Below are 25,901 nucleotides of genomic sequence, written 5' to 3' on the forward strand. Positions count from 1 at the left end.
TACCAGTCTCTTTACCTTAGTTAGGATCATACACCTACCCCCTGGCTTCAGGGACTGACAGTCCTACTAGGGTAGCCTAGAGTGAAAGAAGGTAGTTTTCCAAAGGAAAATTAAGCTGAAGAGACAGATGGTGGGCAGGGTGAAAGAGCTGTCCACTACAGTTACATTTGGATTATATTGGGTTAGGGCCTGGTCAGTCCTTCCTAGACCTAAGCTGGTTATCATTACAGAGATGCAAATTGTGTGTGTGATATCCAGTTACTAGCAAATAATCCATGGGCAGTGTAGCAAAAAGACGCTGGTGGTATAAAATAGGTTTTTGCAGCCATACAGTGTGACAGTGCTAGAATTTCAAGGTGATGTGGTTGGAAAAGCTAAGTCCTCATTTAGAGGGCTTTCCATGACTTGTCATAAGTTCATCTTGGACAGGCAGAATACTATCACCACCAACCAGGGGGCTTTTCCTGTGAGGAGCTGGGGCATTTGTCAAAGCTGTATTCTCAAAACCTGCCCTAGCCTGAAGTCTCCTGTAATGGAGACTTCCAATTTGGAAACTTAATTTTGAAACTTTAACACCTAATTTTTAAACTTTATTGCTAGAGATGTTTTAATATTATACAGTAAATTGACTTAAAAGAGAACATTTAACATTAGCTCTAAATAATAACATTGTCTGAGGTGATGCATTAAAGATATCTATTATTTTAGAAAAACATTGATGATCCTAATTTGAGATTCACTAGAAGTAGAAAGAGAACTTAGCCACATTAGAGTTTATAATTTTTATTGAAAATTGCATGTGTGGAAGCAACATGTTCCAGCGTTGGTCATGCATAATATATACCTTAAGACAAAAGAGGAATAAGATTTACATCAATGAGTAATCAAGATAGAACAGTCCTCTCAAGGACTGTTCTCTCTTGGTTTTTGTTTTGTTTTTTGAGGAAGATTAGTCCTTAGCTAACATCTGCGGCCAATCCTCCTTTTTACTGGGGAAGACTGGCCCTGAGCTAACATCCATGCCCATCTTCCTCTACTTTATATGTGGGATGCCTGCTACAGCATGGCTTGACAAGTGGTGTGTAGGTCCACACCTGGGATCTGAACCAGCGAACCCCTGGCTGCCAAAGCAGAACGTGCAAACTTAACTGCTGGCCACCTGTCCTGCCCCGATCTCTCTTGGTTTTGAATTTCTTAATTCAGTGGTGGTTGGCTTGACGTAGCAAACTGATCATGTTCACCTGCTTTTGTACCTGTCCCAAATCCCTTTAAACATTCCCAGTGGAGAAGGGAGGGAGGTAAATGAGATCAAGGAGGGATGCACAGGGAACACTTCAGTGTTATTTGTGATATAGTATTTCTCAAGCTGGGTGGTGACCACATGGATTTTCATTATCTTAGAATCTATGTTGTATGCATGAAATAGTTCATGTTATATTTTGATAGAAGAGTAAATCATTAAGTGACTCTGGGAAGCAAAAAGGGTAGCACTGATGAACTAATGTAGAGGAATTTCTAGAATCAAATGGGATTAGATTGTTAGAGAAACAAGAACAAGAAAACCCATGTCCCAGATCAGCGCAGGAGAAAACTACTAAAGACATAAGAACAATTCCAAAGATATTTTAATTCAGGACACATTCAGAGAGTAGGAAATCATTAAATGAACGAATTGGAAACAGCTGAGCCCCACTCCCTTTCTTGGAATTGAGGCTCAGTGATAAGAACTGCAGTGTTAAGGGTGGAGAAAGAAACAGAACAGATCCTGAAATAATGTCATATCCACTAAGAATATCAGAGTAAAAACAAAATTTAAGGGAACAGCTGATTGTGGCACTGATCTCTAGCTAAAGAAGAGAGCTCAGACCTCATTAGAAAGACTTCTGACAGGGCGTAGCTCTAGGGAACTTAGCTCACCTTCCTCTTGCCATGGAAAGGCACCAAAATTAGAACCTAGATTCACCGACAGGTAAACAGGAATTCATAAATGAAAAAAACAACAAACAACCAAGCATTAAACATTTGAGGGATACTTGATACCATCAAAGAGGCACCAAAGCCAACAAACAAGAATGAACCCCTAAGGGAATAAATTAAACAAAAGAAACTTTATAATATTCTCTAAGACTGATGAGGCAATTTCATCTATTGCAACAAGAACAAGTTGCTATAACAAAGATCTTAGAAATTAAAAATATAATTACTTATGCTTAATTGATGGGTTGAATAGCATAACGGACACTACTAAAGACTGAAAAAGAGAAAGAAGCTGAGGGAATTTTCCTAGAATGTAGCACCACTGAGCAAGAAGTGGGATGGCTGGGGAAAGAGGCTGACCAATATCCACAGTGTAGGCTATGCTGTCCACCTGATAAGAAGAGCCTTCCCTACGGAAGAGGCCTTTTGATGAGCTTTCACACAGGACACAGATATCCTCACACTTGGGCCTGTTCTGACATGTCCATCCACGTCTTTCCTAAAGCTCCTAGTCCCCAGGCTTCTTGTAGTTTTCAAGTCTCTGATCCTTTATGCAAACCAATAGCCATCACCTTTAGCCATATCTTTACGTGAATTGAACAACCAGACATGCTGCTCTCAGTTCTGCTCCCTGGAATCATTTCCCTTCCCCATTGCAGGTTAGGCATGCACAGCAGCATGCCATCGTCAAGTGGAAGAAGTATATATACAAGACTGAACTCAAGTTGGACAAGCTAACTGCATGAGCTCACACTCAAGAGCATTTACTCTTACTGCACTGTTTACCTTTTCCTCAACCCAATCTGTGACCTCGTGGAGGTTCCCAAAGAAAAAAAATTCAAATCTTGTTTATAGGTGGTTCTGCATGATATGGCTGGCAGCGGTCAGAAGTAGATCTGTGTTGGCACAGATCAAATGTTGAATTATTACATGTGTGAATGAATCAATTAAGCAATCACCGGTCACAGAGTTGTTTAGTGACAAATCTGGAGCTGCAACAACAACCTTTTGGTTATTATATTCAAAAATCTTTCTATCACACAAGCAATTGCAGAATAAAAGCACTTCCAGATCCACTTGTAGAGTACAGGGAGGAAAGATTTCCAGAAAAAATGTCTCAAGAATGGCTTTCAGTCTTGAACATTCTCTGTGTATATAAATTACATGAGAGAAAAGTTTTGTCTCAACATTTATTTCTTTGAGTTAGAAAATCTTTTATTTACCTGGATAGTACCTGAGTGTGAATAATCTAAGAAGTTTAAGCAGTCTTAAGCATTATGAATCAGGCTGTTAATTCTTAAGGAAATTTACTTAATATTCTAATAGGAGGTAAGCTTTTCAGTGACTAGAGCTGGATTTTATTTGTACAGAGAAAAAATACTTTGCACATAAGTCCCTCAAAGAGGTTTAGCCTAAAATTGAATGACAATACCCTTGGGAATTCTTTTTAAGCCTAATAACTGTAATTTATGGAGCTGTCACTAGGTGGAGTGGCACTGCTGGCTTAGGCATTTCTCTTTAGGAATTAATGCCTCAGAACCTTCAAAAACCATTCAATAGAAGTCACATTTTCTTTGTAAACAAATTTAATTGAATGGCAGTATATATGTTGATCAAAATAGGCTCCATTAGGGAATGTTGCAAGAAATGTAATTCAATTTAAATAATAATTAACCATTTCCAGCACTGCTGAACAACTTAACTTCTAATAATTCGACTGTTTCTAAATCAGGTTTTACCTTGATCTAGGGCGTTCACTTGCTAACATTTTCTCTTCTGAACCCAAATGGGTCGAGTAGTAAATCCAGGGCTCTGACTCAGAGCGCAGACTCTTGTTACCTACCATACCACACACTCTTCCTTGTACCTTTGATATTTCTGGTCTAGTTTTATAAATACAAACCTATGCATGTATATTGTTATTCTAGAGATTTAAAAACAACCAAAACTGAGACTCAGAGGGAAGATACTTGCTTAAGGTTATATAGAATCTTCTGAGCAGCAGAGCCAAGGACATGGTAACATCCTTAATGCATTTCTCAAAGTGCCAGCCATTCATGGTAATAGGGAGCAATTTCCCACCTGATTCACACAGAATATTAAAATGGAAACTTTACAAATAAGGAGAGTCTCCCCCACACCCACTTCAATAAATAGGGTTTGCCTGCATGTTTCCAGTATTTTCCTGGTTCCTCTAGAACCACCCTCTCAGGTCTTCTACTGGAGGTATATCAGTTTCCTTCCTAACTCAAAATAATCATACACAGATTAGGGCAGTTATATCTTCTAATGTCACAGAATTTTTTTTTTTGTTTTTTGTTTTGAGCAGGAACTCATAATTCATCTAGCTAATGTCCTATTTAATACATAAGGTGGACATTTAGACTTACAGTTTATCTATAAAGTCAAAGCAAAATTTGGAAAATATATAAATATATATATATAGTATAGTCTCTAAAGACAGAATCAACAATGTTGACTTTTTAACTCAGTGATTCTTAATGTGCTTGGGTCATAATCCCCTTTGAGAATCTGGTGAAAGCTACAGATCCTTTTCCTAGAAAAATGCCATATGCACATGTACACAAAAAATTGCACAGCATTTCAGAAAGTACATTGAACTTCGGCCCTCTGGAACCTTTTTACAGACTCAGTTGAGAACTTTGACTCTAAGCTTTCAAATTCAACACAACTGATAGTTTTGGTACACAAAAAGATAAAACTGATGACAGTTCAATGTATATTTTTTCAAGTACTTTTGATATATGCGTCTGTTTCCCTGTGATCAATGCATAAATTAAGACTATAAAAAGATGCATCTCTGTGTAACTTTCAACAGGGATTGAATCCTCAACATATGTCACATTGAGAGAATGATGCCATAAAGTAAACTAACCAACTTGAAAAAAAAAAAAGAGGGAGGGATGAAGGAAAGAAGAAAACCCTAAAATACTATATAGACTAAAGAAGAATGAGCGAGAAGGCAAAATCATGGTTTTAGATATTTATGAATTTTAAATTTGTGGCTTTTAAAATCTACTTTATAAGCCTTATCCTATTTCGATGATTCACAGCATTTAAGTTACAGTACCCTAAGGGAGTAGCTTAAAAATAATATATACTAAGGAAAGTGCATGCTTTCTTCGGAGAACTTATGTATGAATGGTCCTTTTCTGTGGAAAAAAAAATTCTAAGGAAGTTAACTGTACCCAATCCCTAATAATAGCAGCACATTTAATAAGTGATTTTAGCAGCATAATAATTAAGTGAATCAGCATACATGAACTTAATTAATTTGTATTCACTTTTAAAGTTAAAAACTTTGTTGAAATTTTTTAAGATCTACTCTCATCAACTTTCAAATATACAACAGTATTATTAACTATAGGCACCATGCTGTACATTACATCCCCAGGACTTATTTATAACTGGAAGTTTGTACCTTTTGACCACCTTCCTTAATATCTTTTAAACATGATTATACTTAGAATGCTTGGAGACTGTTCCGTCTCTGAAATGTAAGTATGGCAGTTTGAGAAAACCACCAGAGAGTTGTTTATATTTACAGATTATAGTTTCTTGCCCCAGAAATGTTAATGCAAAGCTTCTGGATGGTGTTTTTGAAATTCTTTGATTAATTTCTTTTTTTGTTTCAAAGAGATGCTGGGGTTACTATTAATCTCAAGAGCCAACTGGTGAAGATTTTGAATCGTCCTCTCCTTTCGTTTTTCAAACTCCTTGTATGTCAAGTGTTGGCAAAATGTGAAGCCTTAAAAAAAAAAGTACAATGGAAAAGCAAGTTAAAAAAAAAAAACTAAAATGTACTTACCTGAACTAGCCTTATGCTGGACTTATTTTTTCCCCCAAATATGGTAGATAATATCACTTATGCTCACATTTTCTTTGCTTCACATTAATACTGTTTTTTATAAGGGTTCTATACTTTAGCCAAACATACACTATCTTATTTTACATAGATATTTTTATTTGATCTCCAAAATAATTGTATGAAGTAGAAGCAAGGAGCTATTATCCCAGTTTCAAGAGGAATACACAAGGAGTTTAAGTCACATGGCTAATAGGAGATATAGGGGAGAAAAAGTTTTCCTTGACCCTCCTAGGGTCCCTGGCTGTGTCTGAAAAGTAAACTGACAAAGACAGATTAAGACAGATTAACAGAAAAGCATACAAATTTATTTAATATAAGTTTTATGTGACATGGGAGCCTTCATAAGGAAATGAAGACTCAAAGAAACAGACCTATGTTTTATGCTAGGTTTGATGAAGAGTGGAGAGTCGTGGAATGAGGAATATGATAGGTTAAGGAGTATGAGATAATTGAAATAAATTGGGGAAAACTTAGCAAGCCCTGTTTGTTTGGATTCTTCTTGGTGTCCCTTTGTCTTCGGAGATAAGGATGTTCCTTTCCTCCAGGTACAGGGAGGGTACCTCTCACAAGAGGGTTTTATGGCCTCTTTCAGGGGAGAAGGGCAATTGGGGAAGGAGCTCAGAGTGACCTTCCTGCTTCTGTCATTTTCTCAAACTCCTTCAGCTTAAAATATTCAATATGCCAAGTACCATATTTTGGGGTCGTGTGTCCTGAACCCCATAAGAGGCATGTTCAAAACATGAACAAAGAATTTCATGAACATGAGCAGTGATTTTTCACTTCCCTGAGAGCTGTCTTAGCATGTACAGTAAACGAAGCCTCTCTGCTGATCTACAGATTAAGACACCATAACCTCCACACACACCAAAGCAGTTCTTAATCAGATAACCTTTGAAAGCCTAAAGCCCATTAATATCAGGGTTTTTGCCTATCTTCACTATAACGGCCTTCGCTTAAACACACCTATGGTGATACCCTGGAATTACACCGCCTCTGAAAACTTAAACTCCTGCACCCAAATCTCTTCAGAATCTGCTATGAATCTTAAGATGCTCTTTACCACTATGTATGCTATACTGCCTTCAGTTCTGTCACAACTCATCATCAATCTCAGAACATCAAACCCTGCTGTGCCACTTTTCTTTGTTCATCATCTCTTCTTTCCCATCATGAGTCAGACAAATACCTGAACATTTGAATCACTTTCTCACTCATGTGCATCCTCACTTATCTTGCACTCCTATCTTTCTGTAATGCCTGACAAAGCAAAATCCCTGCTCTCAATCAGTGCTTGAATCCACCTTTTCCACTCTAACACTCAAGTACATAAGTGCTGCTGAGAAAAATCATACTGTCCAAATTGGTACCACTAAAGTTTATAATCTGCCTCATCTGGGTGCTTGGCATTACTCATCAATCTATTTACTTTTCCTTTCTCAAGTGCTTTTCCCATTCCCCTAACCATCTGTTTCAAACTATTCCCTTCTTCTCATGTCATCCATTCAATGGTCCTCCTACAGCTCCTCAGACAATATGGTCTCCTCCTCCTACTTTATCAAGGAAAATGGATTCATCACTTAATGATCTCCCTCAGCTTTCTACCTTGGACCTACACTTTTATTTACACCCGCACACTGTCACCTTTATTCCATTATCTCTCCTCTTGTTTCAGGCAAACCCTTGGTCTTGTGCCATTGAATGCATTTTCTCCTGCCTCCTCCAGGGCCTGGCTCCATCACTCATCTCTTTTTTTCCTTCAATATCCCGTTTCTTCTGTTACCCTCCTCTCAGCAGGTCCGTATGCTCAAATCTCTGGCTTGACTTAGCATTGCCCCAGTTATTGCCCAGTTTCTCTCTTCCCCTTCTTATTATATATCCACTCTTAATTTCTTTACCCATTTATTCCTTTTCATCCCACTGCAACCTGGCTTTTGCCTCTCAAGCTACTAAATCAGCTCTCACTAATTGGCTCCAGATAGTCAGTGGCAGTCCTGATATTCTGCCACATGGAATCCTCTTTCTTAAAATGTTAGATTTCCTTGGCTTTATGGTCATGACTTCACCTCATTCCCCTCCTAACATTTCTTCTCTGTCTCATTCATACGTTCCTCTTTACTCACCCCTTGACTATTAGTGTCCCTTAATGTTTTCTCTTTGACCTTTTATTTTACTCAGCATACTCTAAATGACCTTAATTTCCACATGCTCCCAGATATTTAGTTCTAGCTCAGATCTCTCCCCTGAGCTTCAAAATTGAACATCCAGGGGCTGGCCCCGTGGCCGAGTGGTTAAGTTTGCGTGCTCCGCTACAGGTGGCCCAGTGTTTTCGTTGGTTCGAGTCCTGGGCACGGACATGGCACTGCTCATCAAGCCATGCTGAGGTGGCGTCCCACATGCCACAACTAGAAGGACCCACAACGAAGAATATACAACTATGTACCGGGGGGCTTTGGGGAGAAAAAGGAAAAAAATAAAATCTTAAAAAAAAAAAAATTGAACATTCAGCTGCCCTGCTGAAAATCTGGACCCAGATGTCCCACATGTATCTTAAACCAAAAGGCCAAAACAGATTCAATCATCTCCCTAAACATGTTCCCCCTCCTCTGTTTTTCTATCTGAATTGGTGGCAGTCACCCCACCCAGGAACTTGACAGTCATCTTTGAATCACCCTTCTCCCTGACCCCCAGGTACAATCAAGTGTTGCCAATTTTACCTCCTAAATATTTCTCAAACCTGTCCCTTCCTCTCCATCCTTCTGGCCTCTGCCATAGTACAGGCCTACATCAGTGGTCTCCTACCTAGGAACCTTGCCTCCAGTTCCCCTGGCCAACCCATTCTCCATAGTGCTGCTAAGCACGCTCTATTTAAAATGTAAAACTATCCATATCACTTTCTTAAAAATAATTTTCAATGCCTCTCTAACTGCCTATTGAATTCCTTGATTGCTAAATGAGGTGCTTCATGACCAAACATCTATCTATTTCTCTAGTTTTAATTCCTGCCACCCCTTGATTGCAGTTTCTAGCACTTACCTACTTTTGCTCACAATGTTCCTTCTGTCCAAAATATCCTTCCCTTCTCTACTCTTTTGGGTTAACATCTATGGATTCTTTAAGACTCCGACCAGGCATTATCTCCTCCACAAGCCTAACCTAATCCCCTCAAACTAGGTCAGGTAGTCCTCCTCCTCTTCCTCTTCCCTGACCTCCTCTGGTTTGAATATATCCCTATTATATTTTATTATGATTTATAATGGTTGTCTCTTTCATACATCAGCTCTTTCACTGAATTACTTTATTCAACAAATATCTACTGAATGTCTACTATGTGCCAGTCACTTTGAACACTGGGATAGAGCTGATTGCAAGCTGAGGCATTATCTGATACATCTTCATATTTTTTACTGCTTATACAAAGTCTGGTTCATAGAAGATATTAAAAAAATAGTGAATAATTGGATAGATGGATAAATATTTGATATCAGAAGTATTTTAAATCAATACTCATGAATTTCAAGTAATCAAGTATGGGGAAAAGACCATACAACACAAAACACAGAGTTAAAAATTCAATTAAGTTGTGTACTGGTATGATCTGATAATTTTACTGAATAAGAGAAACTTCAAAAAGAGACAAAATAGTTAAGATATTTAGGGAAAATATCACATAACTCTCCACTTGCCAAGTGCTTGTAGCACAGGGCACAGTGCAAAACACTTATAATCATTATTTCCCTTTAAGGCATATTGTTGAATGAATGGTGAATGCAAATAAATATTAAAATGCCTACAATCCCTCCATTTTCCTCAAAAACCAAAAGTAACAGAAAATTGAATGTGAAAAGCTAATGTAGTAATGGCAGCCAAATGAAGTTTGTTTTGAAATTAGTCAGATGAGATCAAATTAATCCAAAAAGAATCCAGATGTTAGCTTCAGAATACTTCATCAGTATCACTGTTTAACTGTATCAAACAGACAGGATGCATGTGGCAACATACCTGTTGCCATTTGTCCTGTGTTCAAAGAATGGAATGAGGGAAAAAGGCATCTATTAGCTGAGAAATTCCAAGTAATTCAGGTAAATAAGTTTATGCCCTACTCTATGAATGTTTTTCTAAAAGTTAGTAATGCCCTAGAAACTTTTATTTTTATTTGAGGAAGATTAGCCCTGAGCTAACATCTGCCGCCAATCCTCTTTTTACTGAGGAAGACTGGCCCTGAGCCAACCTCCGTGCCCATCTTCCTCTGTTTTATGTGGGATGCCTGTCACAGCATGGCTTGACAAGCGGTGTGTAGGTCCACATCCGGGATCCAAACTGGTGAACCCCAGGCCACCGAAGCGCAATGTGAACTTAGCTGCTGTGCCAGCCAGCTGCCCCCCCCACCTTTTTTTTTGCAAGGAAAGATTTGCCCTGAGCTAACATCTGTTGCCAATCTTCTTTTTTTTTCCTTCCCAAAGCCCCAGTGCATAGTTGTATATCCTAGTTGTAAATCCTTCTAGGTCTTCTATGTGAGCTGCCATCACAGCATGGCAACTGACAGACAGGTAGTGTGGTTCTGCAACCAGGAAACGAACCTGGGCAGCAGAAGCAGTGAGAGCCCCGAACTTTAACCACTAGGCCATCAGGGCTGGGTCGAAACTTTTTTTTTTAATGAAAAAAATGTTACCTACTTTTCTAGTTGGCCAACTACTTAACCTCTCTAAGCTTCAGTTATCTTACCTATAAAATGGGATGATGATAATAATGCCTACATAGTAGATTATTCTGTATAATAAATAATTTCACAATCCATGTTAGTGCTCAGCAGTGTCTGACACATTGTAGGGCTCAATATTAGTGTCAACTAATATTAAACAATAATAGTATTTGATATTTAAATAATAATACAATTTAGATATTTATATTTATAATTTATAGTAATATATTATTAACATAAATATTAAATATTTAACAACTACCCTGTGAGGTAGATGCTATCATTATTCCCATTTTGTAGATGAGGAAGCACAAAGAGGTTAAATGACTTGCCTGGGCAATTTGGCCCTGGCACCCACAGTTATATCTATTATGCTTTTTTGTCTCTCACATGACAATCTTAGGAAATTTGTATTAAATAATATTTTATAGTTTAAAGAAATTCTAAGTTAAGGAATCAGGTCAATTGCCACAAGACACTGAATGAAAGGAATTACGGAGTCTATCAAACTGAGAGGGTCAGGACCTCCTCTATAAAACTTGGTCATTTCCTAGAAAAGAAGAGGGCAGGGGAGAGAATAAGAAACAAGAGAATTTGTGAGAATCAGAAAAAGAGACAACAGATTACACAGGAGCAAGGAAGCAGGTGGGTGGGTAAAAAGCAAAATGGCAGGTGAGACTTGGGAGCAGCAATGAGAAAGTTTTCACCTTTTTAGAAGAAAGGTAATCAAACAAAGGGCTTCCAAAAAGAACTAGAGAAGAACTTACTCTGGAGATATTAAAAAATAACCTTAATATAGCCACCTTTTATCACATTATAAGTTTATTACCTACCCACCCTTGGCTCCTTTCCAACTTACTTGGCTATAACATACACTTAATGATAAAGAAACAACAAGTTTGAATCAATACCTGATATGGCATCTGGATCTTCTCCATGTAGAAGCTTCTTAAGTTTCTTACTAACCAGAGCCAATAAAGTAACGGGTGTCTACAAAAAAACAGGTATTTTCAAATATTTAATATTATTTTTGGGGGGCCAGGAATCTAACATAGAAAAAGAACCCTCAATATTTTTGACCAATGAGTAGTGGAAGAGGATTGCAGATGGGGAGAAGGGACAGGTAGCAGAAGGCCTCTGAATTATTATGGGTATGAATACTTGAAATTTTTTTAGAATTCTTAAAATTCTATTTTGTACGTTCATGTATGTACTATCTCTGAAATGAGGTTAACCAATCATTAGTATAATGTTCTTCAATAATAATATAAATTATTTGTACTTCCATAATAGCACTGGTCTAAATAATCTTACATTGTAATCACATGGTCCATATAGTGAATAGTAGCTCTAAAATACATTACAACATTATTCTCTTAAAATAGATAAATACTCCTTTTCCAGTTTTGGTTACACAAAGGTAATCCCAGATTACAATATGTATTTGGGGGAAATAATCCCTCAGCTAATATTGTTACAGAGGGCACTCCCTAGACCTACCAAGGCTGGACCTCATGTCCACATAGCTCCTTCATCCTGGACCCCAGGCTACCTTTCTGTTAGCTTCTATTGTCCTGCTAATTTCCAGCCATGAAGCTGTTCCCATTAGTTCATTCTGTCATTCAATAAAAATTTAGTGGGAAATTGCTGTGTTCCAGGCACAGTTCTGGGTGATGAATAAGCAGATCAAGTTTCTGAACTCATGGAACTTATATTCTCATAGGAAAATATACTAAAATATAGTAGTCAGGCTAAAAAACAATCTTTTTCTAGAATGTTTCAAAATATATCAAGAATCTGACCACGTCTTACTAACCCTGTTGTTGCTACCCCTCTGTTTGAAGTCACCATATCTCTTGCCCAGATTATTACAACAGCCTCCTAAAAGGTGTTCCTGCTTCTATCCTTGCCCCTCTACAATCTATTCTCAACACAACAGCCAGAGTTATCTTTATAAACGTCAGTAAAATCAGGCCAATGGGCTGCTCAAACCCTCCAATGAGTCCCCGTTTTATGCCAAGGAAAGGCAAAGTCTCTCCAATGGCCTATAAGGGCCCCTACCTCTCTGACTCCATCTCATACTACTCCCTCCTCTGCTCATCACTTCCTTGCTGTTCGTCAGCACCCAGGCATGCATCACCCCTAGAGTCTCTGATCTAGAAACCATTCTCTCTGCATAAAACCACTACCCCAACCCTCACAGCCATTTCATTGACTTTCTCTCCTCCCTCCAGTCTTTGCTCAAATCTCACTTAGTGAGCCCAACTTTGGCCACCCTGCTTAATACTATAGGCTTCTGCTCACCTTTACCCTAGCCCCCACAGATCCCCTTAACCTACTCTTTTTCTTTTCCCTATTGCATTTATTGCCTTATATCAAACTATATGTCTTGATGATTTATTGTGTGAATTTTTTTTGTCTGTCGTCCCTCATTTAGATATAAGCTCCTCAAGGACCTGGATCTTCGTGGGGTTTTTTGGTAGTTTTGTTTGCTGATGTATCCCAAGCACCCAGAACAGTACCTGGCACATAGTAATGCACCAGAAATGGGCTGAAGGAATTAATCAATATACTTGAAAATATTGACGTTGTTTTAAGTCTGCTTCCTTCTCTTTAGTGGATATTGGGAGACAGCATTCCTTCAAACTTTGCACATTATAGGTACTCAGTAAATTAATTATTAAGTAAATGATTTACCTTTTTGCTTGACACAAATAGGTTAGTAATAATATGCCCAGGCAAAATGACAGAGATACCTTGAAGAGCTCAGAGTGATTCTCCAGTAGAAAACAGACTAGTTGTTCTGCCTGTACTTTTAAAAATGATTTGGCTGGCAAAACGGCTTTGGCAAGAGTTTTCAGGACTACCGTTTTGTTATCATACTGTAAACAGAAAGATTAATATTAGCTTGAATGGTTTTTAAAAGAAAAAACAGCATAAAATTGTAAAACTGTTATTGCAATTTTTTCACCTGTTTTTGTAACTTGTAGGCATTAGCTTCTGATGCAATAGCCATAAAAGCAAGAAGCCGTCGTAATTCTTCTCTAATGTTGGGCAACAACAATCTTAGATATAGTTGTGTTGCTTCAAGTGCTTCTGTTTCTTTCTCATTTTCTGTTACATGGGTTATAAAGAAGACAAAGCATGGGACAAAAAAATGGAGATTATAGTACTTAGTAGTCAATTAAAATGCTATGATGCTATATTTGGTTTGTGAATTTCTTTTTACACTTAAAAGTTTTTATTATGAAATATTTCAAATACACAGGAAATTTCTATATAATTCTATATAATATATCAAACACCTGTGTAGTTACATCCAGCATTATCAAACAGTATTTTGTTTTTAACATTAAATTATATGGCCACCTACATAGCTAACAATGTGACATATTATATCACTCAATTTTTATTTTGCTAAAGGTCACCAAATTAATACATCAGAAATTAATATTTCCAGATAACTCAGTTCTATAATCCTGTACTATATCAAAATATGTTTCTTAGGATGTCCTTGTGATATAATTACCTTCGAGCTAATGTCCAGTACTACACTGGGGATGCTTGATAGTATTTTACAGGGCAGGCAACAATAGTGAAGTGAAAAAAGACTCCATGAAGTACTTTGACACCATAGAAGAAAAATATTAAAATGTAACACTCATATAATATGTAAAATTTTCTACAACCAGTATCTTTAAAAATGCTTTATTATGTAAAAAACTAAAGTTTAAACATTTTTTCTTACCTAAAAGTTCAATAATTCCTGAATGAATATCAAAATACTCATCAGTTAACAGGCAATTTCTCTCTTGATTATAATATTTTACTATCACATCAAAGAGTATCTTCTTCTGTATATTCAATCTTGTCTCTTCATTTCTGTTTTGCACTAACTGCTGACTAACTGTAACTATTAGCTGGTCAGGGAAATATTCCAAGCATTCAATTGCTGCATTAAGCCAGTTATCAACCCTGGAGGTAAAAAACAAAATACAATAAATGAATAGTTAACATTTCCAGTTGACTATCTAAAGCGCTGTTTGACAAAATATAATAAAATCTAGCTTTTATTTAACCAAATATAAAGAAACTTTTTTTTTCTTTTTTCTCCCAAAGCCCCCTGGTATATAGTTGTGTATTTTTTTTTTAGTTGTGGGTCCTTCTAGCAGTGGCATGTGGGATGCCGGCCCAGCATGACCTGATGAGCAGTGCCATGTCTGCGCCCAGGACTCGAACTGGCGAAACCCTGGGCTGCCGCAGCGGAGCACGCGAAACTAACTACTCGGCCATGGGGCGAAGAAACTATTTTTTAGAGAATCATTTCAATAATTTTTGCTGGATGACTGAGGGAGTAAATGAGAGGGGATAGCTTTTTTCCTCACCAATTACCACCACACCTTTTGTATTTTTATTTTCAAGAAATAAAAATTTTTGACCACCTTTTCATTATTTATTGCTAGTTTTGTTAGATTTTGTTCAGGGGAGTTCTTCTGTACTGTTCCATTCCATTGTGCTCCCCCCCACCTTTCCCCAGTCCAATCATTAGGTTCCTATAGTTCTATTATTATTTGAAAATAAGATACCAAATATTTCCCCAATCAAGATGCACTGTCTATCCCACCACACACTGTTTTCCCTTTCTTATCTCTCTACCCCAGTAAGAAAATAAATTTAGGACCCTTTTACTCCTCCCTCCCTTCAATGATGCCTTTGGAAGGCCTTTAATTCCCTTCTCTTCATCTGCCACCTTGCCAATCCCCAGGTTTTGCAGTCAGGTTAGTATTTATTAAAATTTCCCTTAATACTAGGTCCCTTCTGTTTTGACTTCTTATTTAGCACTTAAACATTCCCACACAGCCTTACCATATCAACTTGGAATTAATATGTTTGTGTGTGTGTGTGTGTGTGTGTGTATGCGTGCAAGCGCACATGTGGGTACAAAATCAGAAAGAGAAAACAGTAAGAGAGCACATTGCCTACCAATGTTTTCTTTCCTCTTCATCTATTTCCATCTTGGAGTTCTGGTTATTTCTTTGTAGTCTGATTAAAATCTTTTCTCAAATATTTTCATAAGATGGGTTTTCTGAGTGATATACTCTATGAATTCTTGATAATCCTCAAATATCTTTCCTTCTTCCCTTTTCCCTCTTTCCTTCCTTCTCTTTTTCCCCCCGACAGGTGGTGCATCTTGCCTAACACGTGTGACTCATTATCTTCTAGATCCTAGTGTTGCAGATGAAAAGATTAATGACAGTTGGATTGCTTTTCTCTTGCATGTAACTTACCCTTTCTACCTGGAAGCTTATAAAGACCAACTGGCTACTGTCAGTTTCCTGCAGAGGCACCTAAAGAAATTCCGTTTCTTTGCTGGCGTCTCTATACTCTTCCTGACTCGGACGTTGGGGAAGACTCAGCCATTTGTTTGGGTCTTTCTTGGCCTATTGTGAATTAGGGAAGCCTGCCAGGTACATACAAACAAGACTACGGCTGACTATCTAAGTGGGTCCACAGGTCTCTGATCGCCAACCTCTTCTCAGGATCTGAAGGTTTCCGGTCCTCAGCCTGGAGTCTGATGTTCTTTTGTTATTTGGCCCATGGAGGAGAAAGCATGATATCACTTCTTGCTGCTGGAATCCCAACAGTACTCAAGGTCTTATACCTACAGTTCCTAGCAGCCGGTTTATTCAGGAGTTACAAATATCCTGGAGTTGGGAGTGAAAGAGAACAGAGCCTCACCGAGGTTACTGGGTTCCCTGAACATCTTCTCTACAAATATTTTATGATAGGCCTTATCTCACTGGACTATAATGTTTTATTTCATGAATGTCTCCCCTACTAGACTGTAGATTCTTTAAGGGCAAGGATAAATAAACTGGTAGAAACTGTGATGGTTATGTTATTTTAGGGTTATAAAACAGAAATAAGAAAACTTTGGAAAACACTCAGGGCTGGTGAAGGGAAAGGATGATTGACAAATCATGAGTGAATTCATATGAATGAAATCATTCTGATTTCCAATGATGATCTTGCTGGTCATAACCAGTGACTTTCTACAGCAGATCAAATGAGAATTCACAGTGATTAATTTACAAAACAGAGATGATGTCAGCTTATACATGTGGATATGTTCTCATATCTTAAAATACCAAGGACAAAATACTGGAAAGAATTTTTTAGTTATAAATTATTTGATAATAAAAATGGTCACTTACTCAGTTAGACATAAGCTTGGAATAATCTCTCTGTCTAGACAAGTGTTTGAGATAATGAGATCTTCCTCTTTACTTAATTGATGATTTTGTGTTTTAACTGGAGGCTCCAAAATATTTTCCAAGAATGGAAGGTGAATCAATTGAAGAATATGTAACAATGTTTGTTGTTTCCAAACTTCTTCCACAGCTTAGAAAGAAAAATAATGTTACCTTTCAGATTGATAAATAACATACATACATTCAGCCAATATTATAAAATTTTTTAGTTTGTAAATAATACAAAAGAAAAGCTACCTTAATATAATATAATGGGTTAAATTAATGCTAGGATAATTTAAATTTGCTAAATTACAATTTTTCTTTCAAGATTGACCTTTACATAAACATCAGGGTTATGAGCCATATCGATTTTATTTTCTGGTTATGTTGATTATAAAGTGATATTATCTAGCTTTTAAGGCCAACAATAAGTTAATTCCAAATATAAAAAGCTACCGGTCGTGATTTTTTTGATGCTTATAAATTATTTTGTACATCTGAGATTACTGATTATTTACAATTTTATTCAAAGCAGCATGATAATTGTAGTTTATTGTTTTTAAATTAAAATACAGAATTAGGGTAATCTTAACTTGGGTATCTGGTCATTCCTGTTAAGAGTTAATTAAGTTTTTCATTATCCTAATCATCAGATCATAATTAATGTTTTGTTTGTCCTTTAAATGAAACAAAATTATAATAGCAACAGTGCTAGTAAATCTCTTGCAGAGCTCCCAAGCCAGTAGCCTATGCATTAAATTTGGACCATAGCCATGACTTGTTTGGTTATAAAGTATTTTGAATCAAACTAACATATAAAAATGGGAGATTTCATGTAAAATTCTGGGTTTCAAGCCTCTGTTTAAAAAAATCATAAGGTCTTGGGGCCAGCCTCGTGGCGCAGCAGATTAAGTTCGCACGTTCTTCTTCTTGGCGGCCTGGGGTTCGCAGGTTCGGATCCTGGGTGTGGACATAGCACTGCTTGGCAAAAGCCATGCTGTGGTAGGCATCACATGTATAGAGGAAGATGGGCATGGATGTTAGCTCAGGGCCAGTGTTCCTCAGCAAAAAGAGGAGGATTGCCAGTAGTTAGCTCAGGGCTAATCTTCCAAAAACAAAAACAAAACCATAAGATCGCATAACACTGGGCTTGAATTAATGCCTGACCAAAGTCAGCCGATGTGAATTAGTGGCCATCCCTTTTGTATTGGCATATTATTTCCAATTCACCACAAACCCCTCCTCTCCCCACTGCATCCCCAGCAGTGAAGCTGAGTGTCAGTTACCATTTTCGTGGTACTGTCATGTTGATTTTGCTACAGTAAAAATCAATTTCCCCGTACTGATATCTTTGTGTTAAGTGGGAAAAGGAAAAACAGCCTGAGAGAGTCATGCAAGTCAAGCAAAACAATGGTATATATTCTTCGTACATATTTGATAATTAAGTACTCACTGGCTCTCTGATCTTGCTGGCTCCTAAAGGCATCTGAATTTGCTACTTCTGAGTTATTGGCCAAAAAGAAATTGAATTAACAGTCTTTTAGTAAAGACCTGAGATCATAAATAGCCTCTAATCAATCAGTACACATTTGTCAAAGCCAACCTTTGGGCATGGCACTGAACCACGTGCTAGAAAAAGATACATAAAAAATAGTGGATCTTCAGCAGCCACACCCTAAGGAGGCAAGGATAGTCACATAAGAAATGAGTGAAGCCAAATTTTATCAAGTCACCAAGAAGTATAAATAGATATATTATGAATAAGTCCAAAAGTGGAAAAAAGATTATTTTGCAAGAGCATCAAGACAGAACATTCATTTATTCAGCAAATATTTATTGAGATCTATTTTGTGCTAGGCACTGTTGTAGGTGCCAGGGATATAGTGGTAACCAAAACAGGCAAAAATCCTTGCCCTAATGGAGCTTATATTCTAGTGGGTGGAGGCAAGCAGACAATAAACAAACAAACAAAAAGTGAAATATGTAGTGTATCAGTTGTAAGTTCCATGCAGAGAAATTAAGCAGAAAAGGAGAGAAGTAGTGCTGTGGGATAGTGCTGCATTTTTAAATAAGGTGTGGGAACTATTTTGGGAAGGTGATATTTGAGCAAAGACAAACCCAAAATGAGGAACTTTCTACAAAATTTGTCATTAGTGCTGTTGAGTTGATTCTGACTCCCAGTGACCCTGTGTACAGCAGGGTGGAACCCTCCTGGGTCTTTTGGTGCCATCCTCTCACCTTTCAGTGCTATATCAGACATGCTCCACTGCTATTCATAGGGTTTTCATGGCCAATTCTTTCAGAAGTGGGTGGCCTTCCTAGTCTGTCTTAGTCTGGAAGCTCTACTGAAACCTGCCCACCATGGATGACACTGCTGGAATTTGAAATACTGGTCACACAGCTGTCAGCATCAAAGCAACATGCAGCCACCACAGTATGAGCACCGACAGACAGTAATGTGGTTCCCTCACCAGGAAACGAATTCAGGTGGCAGAGAGTGTCGAATCTTAACCACTAGACCACGAGGGCTGGCTCATGTACATGTATAACAAAGATAAAAATAAAAATGTTTAAAGAAGTATATAAGAGTGCCAGCTTTCCTTTTCTACTGTGACAATTTATTTATTTATCCTTCTCAGTTTCCCCAACTGTAAAATGGGAGTTTTACCTGTCACTTTATAGGCTTATTGTTAGATTATAGATAATATAAAATGCACAACAAATTGCTTAGCACAGAGAAAGACCCAATGAGTGGAAATTATTTTTATTAGTATCATCACTGATAAATTACATCCATCTTTATTTAGAAATTTCTAGAGGTACCCCATATCCTCAAGGGAAAATGATGGGACAAGTTGATTTTTCATTTGTAATAGATAAAAACTGTACTTTTGTTGGCTCTTCTTCTTCTGCCTGTCTTCCAAATATTAGTCTTCCTCAGAGTTCTCTTCTAGCTCCTCTTCTCTTCTCATTCTACACCCTTTCTTTGGGCATCTTGTATTTCCCTTATTACGCTTCTCCTAATTACTGTTGATAATCTTGCTCCTCCAGTGTGCAAATCATGCTTGTCTTACTTCTGTCATGGTTTGACCAAATGCAGTACAGTGTAACCATTAATTGTGTATGCATCCCTCCTAATTGCCCTCAGTATGGAGTTCTTCTTTCCACCGTTAGTGGCATTATAATTAGTGGCATTATCAAGAGAAAACCACAAGCAGATGAAATAAATAGTAAAAAGGAGTAGAACCACAGGTAGCCTAGCTAGTTTGTTTTGAAAGGCAAAGGGCAGGGAGATGTTTGGGAGGTGTTTATACGAAGGACAAAGGATCTATGCTCATAAGAAGATGGTCTTGGATTATAAATAATAAGCACTGGTACTGAGTTCGCATGTTTTTTCTGGTAGTATAGACTATAACACCTCCAGTTAATCTGATCATGGTCATTGTAAAAAAACAAACTAAATGTTATTGGATCTATGCTGCCTCACCTGTTTTGTCTGATGCAATCACTTTGTAGAAGGAAACTCTTACAGGGAAGAGGAGTAGAGAGTCAATACACCAAACACTATTTTTATCATATCTGAAAAGTCAGTTCATGGAGACAGTAAAAAGATCAGTGGTTGCCAGGGGTTAGGGGAAGGGAAGGATGAATCATGGAAGCATAGAGGATTTTTAGGGCTGTGAAGCTATTCTGTATGAAACTATAATGGTGGATACATGTGTCAAATGGTGGATACATTTGTTAAAACCCATATAATATATACCACCAAGAGTGAACATTAATGTAAACTTGGGCTTTGGGTAATAATGATGTATCAAAATAGATTCAGGGATTGTAACAAATGTACCACTCTGGTACAGGATGTTGACAGTGAGGGAGGCTGTGTAAGTGTTGGGCCAGGGGGTATATGGGAACTCTCTGAACTTTATACTCAATTTTTCCGTGAACCTAAAACTGTTCTAAAAAATAAAGTCTATTTAAAAAAAAGTCAGTTCTTCCTTACAAAGTTCTGAAAAAAAATAATGAAAACTGAAATTACCTTCTTTTGAAATGGGCAGAACAGGTTTATCAACCATGGTATTTGGAGGTAAAACCAGATTCCCATTCATTGTATGAATAAGTTCCTCAAGTCTGTCCTCACCAATCTCTTGTGCTAGAGGATTTGAAATAATTTCATCTTCTTGTCTGTTAAGAAATAATATGTGGATTTTCCTGTTATATACAAGACCAAAATTTCAAATATACATTTTAATTTATTTATTAAAACTTATTTACACATTCCCTATTTCCAAAAGGATTTCAGGCAACTTACAATAAAAGACACAAATAATAAGTTTATTAGATAATAGATTATCACCAGAAGAGGACAAATTAGGACAGTAAGTAAAGAGAAAAAATATGAATTCTCAGATTAACATGGTTACTATGATGAAGTAGAAAATTCTTGCTCTGAGTTTCCAGATAAGCTTGGTTTTTTTAAACTTTGGCTAAGTCATTGTTCAAAATTAGGAAGCATACAATTCATCAAAGGAGACACAGTTTTTCCTGGTATAAATTCTAAAAAATTTATGTGATAATGTCCTCCACAACAGTTTTAGAGTAAATGCAGAAATTAATTAATTTTTACATGGCTATTTCTCTTACTGACTTCTGAAAAAAACTGAATGCATAACATTCAAGTTTAGCTGAACGACGACCGTTCTGCCAGAGTCTAAACACAATATATTACAGTATCTTGGTTAACACTAACCTTAAAGATTCCTTTGCTTTCATTTCATCCGTTAACCCATTCTCAGAATCCTTTTTTCTTTTGCAAGAAACGTAAGATGATTTATTGTCTAGAAACCTGTAGAGACTATTGTTTGAATCTTCAAATTCCAATTCCTTTTCATTTTTGAATAGCCTCATTCCTACGGGTTCAAATACTTTATGGTTCATTAGAACTCGGCAAAGACGAACTCCTTTAAGACGAGAGATGTCATTACTACTTAGGCACATATTTTGCATAAGATGACTTAATACTACATCGACAGCATCAGAACCAGTAAAACAGTCTTTGTATGTTCGTAAATGATGCCTCCTCCTTTTTATTTCCACTTGAGTTTGAAGGGAGTGAATAATACCATCCCATAGGTGAGTAGCTTGAAAAGGACCAGAGCATCCTGAAAAAGAAAATTAAAAATATGTTTCTAATGAATTTAGATTACACACAAATATGTAAGTTTTTCAGTTTTGACAACCTTATGCTTTCTTATGGCATATCTGCTGCCAAAGTCTTTAAGTTTCTCCTCCTCCCACTTATATAAACCATAATATATCTACTAAGATTGCACCATGTTTGTCTGCCAATAAAAACAGAGTAAACCTAGGAACTTGCTTTACTGATATGAAATATATTATTATGTGAATTTATATACTCTTAACATTACATGATTAACTGCTAGCTATACTTAATCTTGAAGAATATTATTTCAGGGCACATTTAAAAGGAATACACACACACACATTGGAATCTTGATCATTACAGAGCTCTGGCTTCACCAGGATCTTTGCTTTTTCCTTCTTTTTGCCTTTTTGACCAATGGCAAGCCCTTCATGAAAGAGATCCAGGGCAAGGAGCTGAATAAAACTAATCAATTTATCTGCCAGTGTGTTCTTGTTTAAAAAAGAAGAGTTTGTGAGGAATAAGGAAAACGTGCAAACAATAAAAATGTCCATCACCTGGAGAATAGTTAAATAAACTACGGCACAGACTTACTATGCAATATTAAGCAGCCATTAGGAAGAACGAGGTTTATAGCATGGAAGGATCTCATTAAGTAGGAGAAACAAAACAAAACAAAAACAAAACCCAAGAAATTGGGCAGAACAATTTGTATAATACCATCTCAGTTATGTAAAAATGAATTCCCAACCTACACACAAATATATGTAAATAAAAAGAAAGAAAAGTCTGGAAGGATAAACTTCAAACTATTAACCTGTTGGAAATAGGATTGCAATGAAAGAGGATGTTCGTTTTTTATTCTATATATTTCTTAATTTTTATAATATTTTTAAATTAATTGGAGACTAATGTTTTTATTGAGACATAATTTACATACCACAAAATTCACCCTTTTAAAGTGTACAATTCTATGGGTTTTTAGTACATTCACAAAGTTGAGCACTATCACTAATTCCAGACCATTTCATCGTTTCAAAAAGAAACCATCCAGTTAGCAATCACTACTCATTCCCCTCCACCTCAGTAAATTTTTAATTAAAAAAATTTAAGAATAAGAGAACAAGTTGAAACATCTAGAATGTTGTTTCTAGATTATTTTTTTTTTAGAATCCAAGAATTTAAGCTCTCTCCTTTTTTGACTATGAATAAGTGGAAACAGTATGCCCAACTGTACATAATAATCTGATGTTTATGACAAAATGACAGAAATAAAAGCCCATCACCTTCAAATTCCTTTTGTAACAGAAGCTGTCCGCCTGTCCTTCCATGAAATGTTAGACCGAGACATGGTGGACAGTGCCTCGAGACAGGAGTGGAGGCTGGAGGGCGAGGAGTGGAAATGGGGGCGTTGGAAGAGGGGGGTGATGGGTAGGTAGGGACAGGGAGTGAAGGGGTGGAGTGGAGAAGGCTGGGGTCTATGGGCGGTGGAAACAAGGCTATTTTCCGTATACCATCTGCCTCTAACCTTCTTTAAACAGGTAGGTTAGGTTAAAGAAAGAGTCCCCGTGCTCAAGGAAGCTGCCATCTGGTACTTTAACCCATTGTTCGAAGTGTAGCCTGCTGACCAGCAGCACTGGAGTCATCGGGGAATTTATTAGAAAGGCAGGGTATCAGACCCTACTCCTGAATCCAAACTGCATTTTAACAAAGTCCCCAAATGATTCGTGTGCATATTAAGGTTCGAGAAGCATTGCTTTCCCGGACTCCCCACGAAGAGTAGCTCCCGAAAAGGCAGAGTCGCGGTTCGGAGTCCGGGACCGGAGAGGGCAGGTGGGCCGGGAAAGGGGCGGGGCCAGCAAAGGGACAGACCCTAGAAGCCTGAGGAGCAAAGTCCAAAACCTCCGCTCCCCACAGCTGCCCTCCCCTTCAGTACCCATTTGGGTAGGATCTATAGGGCTACCTGTCCTCCTTTTCCGGCACAAGCCACTTCTAGGGCTCACGAAACTCTGCCCGCTCCGCCCTGGGCCAGGAAGCTCGCTCTGGCTGCCAAGGATACGGAACCGCGGAGTCAAAAGAACCGCCATAAGCTCGCACGCAGGCTCCGCCCAGGCTCGTAACCCCTCCCTCACCTGACTCGGGAGGCGGAGGCCAGGGAAGCCCCGGCCCCGCCCCTTCCGAGTCAGCCGGAAGTGACGTCATGCCCTGGCCGGCTGGTCTTTTGGTCTTCCTTCTCCCGTACTCTTCCTCCCCAGTCCCTCCCCTCCCCTCCCTCTTCCCTCCTCTGGCTCCAGTCTTTGAGGCCGGGCGGGTGGAGGAGGCGATGGAGTAAGCCGGCGGCAGCGGCCAGGCGCCGAGGCTGAGCCGGAGCAGCCAGGAGGCGTTTGGGGGGGCGGGGGAGACGAGCCCCCGTACCGCCCCTCCCGGGAGAAGAGAGGAAGAGGTGAGTGACCGCCCATGGCCACCGAGCGACCTGCCTCCCCGCCGGGCTCCCGCCTGGGCTCCCAAGGCCAGCGGGGAGGGAACGGGGAAGGACCCACGTCAGGGGTAGGCCTCCCAAGGCCCCCGGGGTTGGCGACTGTTGCCTGGTGACGGGCTTGCGGACCGGGCTGGCGGGGCGGTGGGCGCCCGCGCGAAGGCGGGCTGGGGGAGCGGGGAGCTCCGGGGAGCGGATCCGAGAGGCCCGAGTCCCCTGAAGAGGCCTTGAAGTGGCGGGAGAGCCGGGGCCGGAGCCGTGTGCCGGAGGGAGAGCCTCCCTCTCTGGCTCGGCAGCTCGGGTTTCCGTGGTGGAGATCTTGGGTCTCTTTTGGGAAATTGGACACTTCTCCGGGACTAGGTGAGACAGCTCCCCTCTGTTCTGAGGTCCACCTCTGATAACCTAGTTACCAACCAGGGCCCTACTGTCCGGCGTCCTTTTCTGACAGTAGCTGTAGTTCTGGAACGGAAGGTTATTGTGTATGAGGTGGGTGGGGCATCTGTTTTGTTCAGACGAAAACCCCCCTTGGTGGCTCCTGCACTCTTGTTTTTCTAAGCGGGAGAGAAAGGATGGAGGAAGGTTTAGACCCATAAAGCTTGCAAAAACTTCTTGGGATCCGACTGAATACATACTGATGATCAATAATTAGTAAGACCAATATTGTCCAGTCAACCCTTATAACAGTCTTCATGAGACTCCAGACTCAAAGCGACTTAGAAGCTCTATGTCAGTGGTGACTTACAATTTTAAGTTGCAGACTAGTTTTTTTGTATATCAAATTCAGGGATTATCTGTATGATGACTTTTTTTTTACAAATTGGATTCTATGAATAAGAAGTTTTCTAAGTTACATTCGCATGCCTTTCCTGGAAAATTAATATAATTTAACTAAAATGCTCCAAACTGGCTTGTCACTGTAAAACCTGGTGATGTTCTGGTAATGGCTTGAAAGTCTGGCGCTTGAAGCTTCCTTTTGGACTTTGCAGGCTTTTTTTTTTGGTTTGGCTTCCTGTTGTATTCTAATATTAATTTTTAAAATGTTTAAAAATGACTTATTACATAATTGTATAAATAAACTTCTTGAGACAATATTAAGCTGTAGTCATAAAACATTCTTTTGGGAGATTGTGTAAAGGAAAGGAAGCTAAAGGAAGGGAAAGACCTTCATTCTCTTCAGATCCACTTTACACACAGGCAGAAACCTTTTGTCTCTAAAGATCCATAAACACTCAAAAAATAAATTCAGGCGCATTGTACTTCCATGCAATGGAATATTTCTCTATGAATCAACCTTGTAATTGGGAATAGCTACTCGTACCCGCATGTTTGAAGTTGATGATTTACCCGCCAAGAAAAATATGTCCTCTTGTTATATTTAACTCAAGTAACTATCTTCATCATCCATCCCTTTCTATAGGAGTAGAAGTTTGACAACTTCTCTC

General features: G+C 38.5%; 2 protein-coding genes across 10 annotated transcripts in view; one reads left to right on the forward strand and one right to left on the reverse strand.

Annotated features, from left to right (window-relative positions):
• Positions 1 to 767: 767 nt before the first annotated feature.
• Positions 768 to 24,526, reverse strand: DEPDC4 (DEP domain containing 4). 6 transcript variants are annotated; one of them, XM_070599799.1, is made up of 10 exons: positions 23,947 to 24,177; positions 23,270 to 23,365; positions 21,570 to 21,981; positions 20,859 to 21,004; positions 16,781 to 16,967; positions 14,314 to 14,540; positions 13,537 to 13,679; positions 13,322 to 13,447; positions 11,477 to 11,555; positions 768 to 844 (listed from the first exon to the last, which is right to left on the reverse strand). In XM_070599799.1, exons 1-10 carry the CDS (start codon positions 24,068 to 24,070, stop codon positions 828 to 830), a joined length of 1,557 nt encoding a protein of 518 aa, XP_070455900.1. In that variant the 5' UTR covers positions 24,071 to 24,177; the 3' UTR covers positions 768 to 827. The 6 variants fall into 6 exon arrangements, with proteins under 6 accessions (XP_070455900.1, XP_070455903.1, XP_008514600.1 ...); XM_070599797.1 differs by lacking the exon at positions 768 to 844 and adding an exon at positions 4,278 to 5,746 and having other exon boundaries at positions 23,947 to 24,526; XM_070599798.1 differs by lacking the exon at positions 768 to 844 and adding an exon at positions 5,905 to 6,125.
• SCYL2 (SCY1 like pseudokinase 2) overlaps positions 24,168 to 25,901 on the forward strand; it is a 66,992-nt gene continuing 65,258 nt past the window's right edge. For 2 of the 4 annotated variants that reach the window (XM_008516375.2, XM_008516376.2), the window contains exon 1: positions 24,168 to 24,426. The gene's annotated coding sequence lies outside the window, so the exon portion shown is untranslated. Of the gene's footprint in view, positions 24,531 to 25,901 lie in introns of all 4 variants that reach the window. The other 2 variants (XM_070599796.1, XM_070599795.1) reach the window with 2 other exon arrangements.

The sequence above is a fragment of the Equus przewalskii genome, chromosome 29, assembly GCF_037783145.1.
Source record: "Equus przewalskii isolate Varuska chromosome 29, EquPr2, whole genome shotgun sequence".
NCBI classification, from domain to species: Eukaryota; Metazoa; Chordata; class Mammalia; order Perissodactyla; family Equidae; genus Equus; species Equus przewalskii.

What these genes read in the sequence shown, in the direction of transcription:
- DEPDC4 (XM_070599797.1), bottom strand. Translation starts at nt 24,070, where the DNA reads ATGGCGGTTCTTTTGACTCCGCGGTTCCGTATCCTTGGCAGCCAGAGC. An exon ending in AGGAATTATTGAACTTTTAG is followed by an intron (nt 13,680 to 14,313) that starts GTAAGAAAAAAT and finishes CCCATGTAACAG; the next exon opens with AAAATGAGAAAGAAACAGAA. An exon ending in ATCACTCTGAGCTCTTCAAG is followed by an intron (nt 11,556 to 13,321) that starts GTATCTCTGTCA and finishes GTTTTTTTGTAG; the next exon opens with ACACCCGTTACTTTATTGGC.